The 7,983-nt window shown below is 34.8% G+C and overlaps 2 protein-coding genes across 2 annotated transcripts; both read left to right on the top strand.

Annotated features, from left to right (window-relative positions):
• Positions 1–2,475: 2,475 nt before the first annotated feature.
• LOC111412748 (zinc finger MYM-type protein 5-like) lies at positions 2,476–3,466 on the top strand. The gene is made up of 2 exons (XM_023043667.1): positions 2,476–2,490; positions 2,861–3,466. The coding sequence occupies exons 1-2, from the start codon at positions 2,476–2,478 to the stop codon at positions 3,464–3,466; spliced, it is 621 nt and encodes a 206-aa protein (XP_022899435.1).
• A 153-nt stretch (positions 3,467–3,619) lies between these two features.
• Positions 3,620–5,272, top strand: LOC111412747 (zinc finger MYM-type protein 1-like). The gene is made up of 4 exons (XM_023043666.1): positions 3,620–3,835; positions 3,896–4,220; positions 4,341–4,386; positions 4,444–5,272. The coding sequence occupies exons 1-4, from the start codon at positions 3,620–3,622 to the stop codon at positions 5,270–5,272; spliced, it is 1,416 nt and encodes a 471-aa protein (XP_022899434.1).
• The last annotated feature ends 2,711 nt before the right edge of the window (positions 5,273–7,983 follow it).

Here is a 7,983-nt window from a genome sequence, read left to right as displayed (position 1 = left end):
ATTTTTGGCAACTTACTTCTTTTACTTAATATTTTATTTTGGTATAATTTCGGGATTTTGCCATTTTTGGTAATTTTCCAATAATTTCGTATTTCGCAGCTATTTAACCCGGCTTGTGGGTTCGTTTCAGTATTTGGCATTATTAATAATATTGAGTTGAATTCAGAGTATTTTCTCTATTTTTTGGACATTTTCTATCGTTCTTTTCTTGCGAATCATCTGCTACAACAAGCCAATAGGATAATCACTATCCTACCCGGCGTCAGTTTAACACAATAAATTATACAGAGAGAACCAGAAATATGAAGAAAAAGAGATTCATGTCCCTAACACCAAATTCCAGTTCTTCCAATTTTTCGAAGCAAGAAGCCCAGTTCTTCCAGCATTTTTTATTGGGAAAATTGCAGTAGCGGTGGGGTGGGATGGGATAGGGGTGGGGAAGAAGAAGATAAATAGTAGTTTCTTTTATTTTTATTTGGTATATTAGTTTATTTGTTTTATTATAGAGTTAAATAGCAAAATTTACCTTTCTATATTTTTAAGTTGGTCAAAAATTGGTCAAAATTCAATTTTATTGGTCAATTAACAGTCAAACGGACGGTTTCAATCCATTTGAACCCTCGGTGCATATTTTTGAAATGTTTGGGACTATGGGTGGCATAAACGAAAGCTTTGGACAAAGTCTGCTAATAAACGAAAGGTTTGGTACCTCGGCTGCAATTTTCACTAAAGAAAATGCCAAATAAAATGAGATACTCACGTTTCTTAAATGTCATGAAAATAATATTTAATAATTGTCGCATCTTCAACAATATTTGACTAATTGAGCATAAAGCTTGAGGTAAAATTCAAACTAGAGTTAGGCTAACACAGATATTTGGACCAAAATCTAACAAATTCTTCTTTATTTTCCATATGGGCTGGGATATAGCCCATCCCAACCCTCACTCCGCCCATGATCGTGTATTTATAGATTCCAATCAAAACCAAAAATAGTGTCAAAAAATCATGAAAAGTTGCAAGCTTTTCACCAAATATTACCAAGAATTCAAACAGAAACCAGCATTAACGGCTATTTTTTAGTTCTATGCGACTGCGTAGAACAACTCGCATAGAACAAACCCATGTGGATGTATAGGTTAATACTCATAGGGCATATGAGTCATGTATGTCCTTATGCGATCTCATGTCACAAAGGCCTATGCACCTCCAAATCCCTTTTTTTATTTCAAAACATATTTTATTGATTTTGAGCAATAATTTCAACAATCACTCACTTGTTTAATATTCAATAAAATTTCATATTTAAAATATACAATCCCCATGCATAAAAATTAAATATCTTTCGATTTGAATCTAATAGCATAATTCAATTAAAATAAAGTCGAAATTAAAGGTAGTAAGAAAGCTTCGAACCAATCATTCCTTGTAACAATGCTAGTTAGAACACACACACAAGTATCATGTGTTCTCAAGTTCCTTAATCTCACTTAGTGCTAATATGGTCTTGCGCGCATCCTATTCAACGAACTTTTAAGAGAGAAGCTCCAACTTTCTATTAAGACGACACCACATTTTCAAAAGTTTGAGCAACAATAAATTTAACAAAGCTCCACTTTAGTAATTACCTAAGCAAAAAGTTGCAAATCTGTGCCTTGCAAAATTAAAATAAACATACTAATTTGAGAACTGCTTAAATCAAATCAGCTGAAGTTAGTTCGGGGCTCTGCTCATATTGCAAAATGTGGAAACCTTTATCGCAGGGTTATCGACGTGGATGAGCTCAAAGACACAAGTATCTCAAACCTTGAGGTTTTTTTCCTTAATAAATGTCACCAATCCTTGGTTCCAGGGGCGGACCCACATGGGGTCATGTGGGGTCAAATGACCCCACGGTTTTTTTCCATTTTTTTTTTTTTTTTTTTTTATTTGCGTTTCTGCTCCTGAAAGAAAAGGTTGGGTTTGGGGTTCCAAATCCAATTGAATCAATCAATAAAATAATTTTGCACCAGCCCATTAGCCCAATGTAAATCCATTATCCACATTCCACTCCAATCCAATTTCTAAGAGGTAAAACCGAGTCCAAGATGGTAAGAGTGTAAGACCAATCCATTATCCACTGATTCCACTCCACCCCGTCTCCCCTGTCTCTAGCTGTGTTCGGTGACCCGTCTCCCAGCTCACTCTCCCCACTCCCCAGCGACCAGTGCAGTCCCCAAACAGCAGCAGCACAGGCGGCAGGCATGAAGGGCGAAGCGTTCCTTTTCCAATTTCCACCGATTTCTGCAGTCAGTACCTTCATGTTCCACTTTCGGCTTTCGGTAAGTTAATTTTGTAGGGTTTGGATGAACATATTAAATGAAATTGGATGAACACATTAATTGAAATCTTCATTATTCTGATTCATTGTCACCGACTCACACTCACTGATTTGGTCATTTTGGTGTGAACCGTATGATTGTATGAAAGTATGGAATGGATTCATGGACCGTAAGTCACCTGTCACCGTATGATATGGATAATGGAATTGATTTTTTACAATTTGGGAAAAATCATTTACAATGGAATTGATTTCACTGCAGTGACTACTATGTACTGAGGTAACTGAGCTCAGTAGCTCACTGCTGCTGCTGGAAGTTCTTGGAGGCTGGAGGCTGGAATTTAGAAGTTAGACCTCAATTCCAATTCCAATTCCAAGTAAGTAATGGCTGACTTTCTCTAATTTGGGGATTTATAATTGTTTATGGAATTCAATTAATTGTTGTTTATTATCAATTTAGTGTTATGCTTTGATGAAAACTGATATATGTTATTTATTCATTGATATGTGATTCTGTGTTGAATTTATTTTTTTTAACAGTCATGGAGAAATATTTTAAACGAAAATTCGAATGTTCAAGTGGAGAGCAAATTAATTATGAAACGAGTGTTCAAAAAAAAACAAGTTGTCCAAGAAGAAATAGAATCAAATACCGGGAGTCAAAGAGATGTTTGGGATAAAATTGATTTAGCAGAATTACCTTCGGATCCTGGATTAAGAACTCCAATTGCGAATTACAATGTTAATGTTCAGGATGAAATTCGAAGAGCATACGTACAAAAGGGTCCATGTCAACCCCGAAATCACTTGTGTCCACAGAAAGAATTTGGAGATTCGTCGTTAAGACGATTTAAAACTTCATGGTTTAATGACTTTCCTGATTGGTTGGAATACAGTATAGCAAAAGATGCCATATTTTGCTTTTATTGTTATCTTTTCAAACCAAATAGTGAAGAACATGGTGGTGGTGATTCTTTTATTGATGGAGGATTCTCAAATTGGAAAAAGAAAGAAAGGCTTCAAATTCATGTCGGGAAAAGTGGTAGTGTGCACAATCGAGCTCGGATTAAGTATGAGGCTTTTGTGAATCAGAAACAAAATATTGATTGTGTTCTCTTTAAGAAGTCGAAAAAAAACAAAAGATGAGTATTGAATTCGTTTGAATGCGTCAATTGATTGTGTTCGATTGCTTCTACGACAAGGGCTTTCGTTTTGTGGATATGATGAATCAGAAAATTCAAGAAATCAAGGAAATTTCTTGAATTTTTGCAGTGGTTATGTGATCATAATAAAGAGATTATGGATGTTTGTTTGAGTAATGCTCTCGAAAACCTTCAGTTAACATCACCTAAAATTCAAAAGGACATTGTGAGTGCTATTGCATTTGAAACACTTGATGTTATTATGAGGGATATTGGTGTTAGGTTATTTTCCATTCTTGTTGATGAATCTCGTGATGTATCAGTGAAGGAGCAAATGTCTGTTGTTCTACGTTATGTGAATCAGAAAGGACAAGTAACATAATGTTTTATTGGAGTAGAACATGTCTCTAGTACCACAACTCTTTCACTTAAGGATTATATTGATCACTTATTCTCTCGATTTAACTTAAGTATATCTAGTTTAAGAGGTCAAGGTTATGACGGGGCAAGCAACATGCGAGATGAGTACAATGGTCTTAAATCACTTATTTTGAAAGAGAATCCAAGTGCTTTTTATATACACTGTTTTGCTCATCAACTACAATTAGCTCTTGTAGCTGTGGCAAGCAAGCATGCAGAAATTGAAACATTCTTTACTTTAGTGAATAAAGTGGTAAATGTTGTTGGTGGATCGGCTAAGCAATGTGATCTTCTTCGAGAGAAGAAGAGGCTTGAAGTTGTTGAATCATTAAATCTTGGTGAAATCTCAAGTGGAAAGGGCCTTAATTAAGAAACTACTCTTAAGCGACCTGGTGATACTCGTTGGGGCTCTCACTATAATTCTTTACTTAACTTGATTATCATATTTTCTGCTACAGTTGATGTCGTTGAGATGATTGCCACTGATGATACTAGTTGTGGAAAGTGAGGGGAAGCACGTATTTTGTTGGGATCTATGTTGACATTTGATTTTATATTCAGTTTGCATCTCATGAAAAAGGTATTGGGTATTTCAGATGAATTGTCGAAATCATTACAAAGAAGAGATCAAGATATTGTCAATGCTATGAAATTAGTGAAAATAAGTAAAGAACGACTTCAAGCAACGAGGGACAATGAATGGGAATCATTTTTAAGAACAGTTTCCTGCTTTTGCGAAAGATACAATATTGATGTTCCCAATATGGACGATATGTTTATACCTCTAGGCCGTTCACAGCGTAACACTCAAGAAATTTCAAATTTACATCATTTTCGTGTGGATTTCTTCTATGCTATCATCGATATGCAAATTCAAGAGTTGAATGATCGTTTCTTTGAGGTAAATAGTGACTTACTCCTTTGTGTTGCATGCTTGTGTCCGGATAATTCATTCTCTGCTTTCAACAAGGATAAGTTAATTCAATTGTGTGAGTATTATCCCAAAGATTTTAAACCAATAGAGATCTTGGCATTTGAAGAGCAAATTCAGACGTATATTATTGATATGCGCTCTCACAAAGATTTTGAAGGGTTACAAGGCCTTAATGATCTTGCAGAAACCTTGGTTGTGACGAAAAAACATGAGGTGTACCCATTAGTTTACAGGCTTGTAACATTGGCGTTAATTCTTCCAGTTGCAACTGCTACGGTAGAAAGAGTATTTTCTGCTATGAAGATTGTCAAGAATCGACTACGTAATCGAATGGGAGATCAATGGTTAAGTGATAGTTTGGTTGCATATATTGAAAGCGATGTACTTGACAATATTGATAACGATGTAATTATACAACGTTTTCAAAGTATGAAAACGCGTAGGCTACAATTGTAGTAGCATATGAATTTATTTTTGTTAATGATATGTTGTTCGAAAAAAATTTCATTTTTGACCCCACAGTCCGAAGTCTCTGGGTCCGCCCCTGCTTGGTTCAAAACCAAAACCTTACCTTCTCTTAGATGGACGACGCTAAGCAGCCACTTCTTACCACCACAATCATGAAGTTCAAGGCTCTTTAGAGAACTTGGCAGATGCGCAAGAAATGCGGGTGGCATGTACTTCAGAAACCGGAAAATTTGCACCATAAACGAAATATTGTAAACTCAAATTTGGAGAAAGAAACATAAATCGGTAACATAAAACTCTTATCTTACCAATATCTTTCCTGACAGATTGTATGGTTTCAACATGACAGTAAACGAAGGATTCTTGGGCAAAAATTTTCCTGCTGCATGTAACACAACTTTTAAATTTCAAATGATTATTTCTTTTCATTTTTATACTTCAACAATTTGCATAAGAGGAAATCCTTTCTAGAAGCAATCTTACTGATCAAAATAGAACATACTTGACTTAGCTTTCTGATTGGCTTCAGTACATGGGATTGCCTCTCTGACATTCTTGGTTATGGGATTCTTAGGTTTGCTTTCGTTGAGGTGAAGTGATTTATCCACGACACCTTTAGTGGGTTGAGATGTATTTGACTTGCCATGACATGACATGACTTTTCTTCGTGTTAGATAACGATGCTGATATTTTGATGTCTCGGCTGAATTTATTTTCTCTCCGTTGACTCTATAGGCAAATTCAGTTGAAGAAAAAGACAAATCATACATGGTCTGATGATTACTAGTTGCCTTACCCATGACTTCATTTCTAGGGGGGCAGGCCACTGGTTTGCCAGCGATGGAAGATAGTATTTTAACAGTCATCATCACTGTGCTCTTCCATTATAGGGGGGATCAATGGTTTACCAGTGAAGGGATCTAAACTTCTTACAGAGTCATCAGAGATAGAATTCTTCTGTGTATTTGTTCCTTCAAACTTACGCTTACCATTTGGCGGATAGTAAACCTCAGTGGCTGTCAAGTCAAATACATGCTCATTAAAATTTGAGTTTCCAGTGTATTTGAAGAGTAAAAAGTAGCCAAAACGGACAGAATGGTCCTCAAGAAACTTTTCCCAGCCGTCATTAAACCAAAGAGACTCCTCCACCTTTTCCAGTCTCACACACCAAAGGGCACCAATAGAACCATTAAGTCTAACAACATTGGAGAGTTGATGACCATATATTTTAACAAATTTGTTGGGGATCTTCTGCACAAAAATACGTAATAATTTATTATATATACAAACAAAAAAATGCAGAAATTTCATCCGAATAAACCCTAAACTTTGTCTCATTTATGCAAGTTGTTATTTCAGTTAGCAAACTACCCCAGGAGGCAAATACAAGAATCTCATTAATAATTAAGAAGAAATGAAAATTACCAGTTTGTGAAGGGAAGTGATTGAGGGAAAAATAACTTTGAAGAATCTTGTTGCTTCTAAATCCATTTGTTGCTTTGTGTTCAATACTCCTGTTAATATTCATAGTGTTTCGAATCCAGATGAAGAGTCAAGCCTTAATTATGCCTTACAGATAATTAGTATCAAGTATCAATTGTTATTGGTGTCTGTCCCACTACTCTATGTTCAATATCAACTTTAATTTTATATTATTTTGTATTCAATCCATTTGAATTTATAATTATTGCTATTCTCAAAAAAAAAAAAAAAATATTGATATTGCGAAATTGGTGCCTTCATTAGTACTATTCAGAGTGCCAAAGGGCATCTTTAGTAGAATTGTTTGCTTGTAATTATTACTAAAATACGTGGTTGCAGACGTGAGTTCAAAAATGAGAGAAAGTTAAGAACCTTCATTAGAATTAACACGTGGATATAACTATTTTATTAATTTTAAAAATAAGTTAAAAGCAAAAAAGGTCTATTCATTTTTTCCAACTTTTATTAATTGAAAAAGTATCTATTCATTTACTCAAATGATATGTAAATACTTACAGGAAAGCTTTCGAGCTTACCAAGTATGCATTAAAATTTATGGACGTTATTATTTTTTAAGTGCTAAAACTAAAAGATGTATTTTAAACAAATAGGTTTGGAGATTTAGCAGACTGAAGTTATCCACGCAGGCCTTCTAATTAATTTTTTGTTTGAGTAAATTAAAAAATATATAGAAATATATAAAAACCAAGATAGTCAATGCCATTAATTCAACTTACCTAAGCATGTAGTAAAAATGTTTAGTAAATAAATTTTCAAAAATGTTCCAATGAGTGAGAAAGAGGAAGATAGCTGAAAATTGGTTAAAAAATCGTATGTAAAAGTATACTAAAAATGGAAAGGGGATACAATAATAATTTTGGCTAGAAAACTTATAAAAATTTTGCACTTAGATTATGGATAATGAGCTTTGGTGACCCGGATTTTTGTAATGGCATTGTGGACAACAGATGTCGAGCCCACTCACGTCTATGCGAACAACTTTCAACACGTTAAGATTGAAATAACCAATTGGAGGATCTCCAGCAGCAATGAATGTGGGAGATGCTCAATCTCATCTCATACTAATGTAAATGGGCCAAATGTTGCTAATGAACCGAGTTCCATGCCCAAGATGAGGCTTTTTTTTTTTTTATTAATATGCCCAATTAAATTAAATAGTCAATATCATATCGGTCAATGTAAGACTTCCCCCATCA

Source organism: Olea europaea, chromosome 16 (genome assembly GCF_002742605.1).
Source record: "Olea europaea var. sylvestris chromosome 16, O_europaea_v1, whole genome shotgun sequence".
Lineage (NCBI taxonomy): Eukaryota > Viridiplantae > Streptophyta > Magnoliopsida > Lamiales > Oleaceae > Olea > Olea europaea.
The sequence above is the reverse complement of the archived record's forward strand: the minus strand, read 5'-3'. Positions and strand labels throughout refer to the sequence as shown.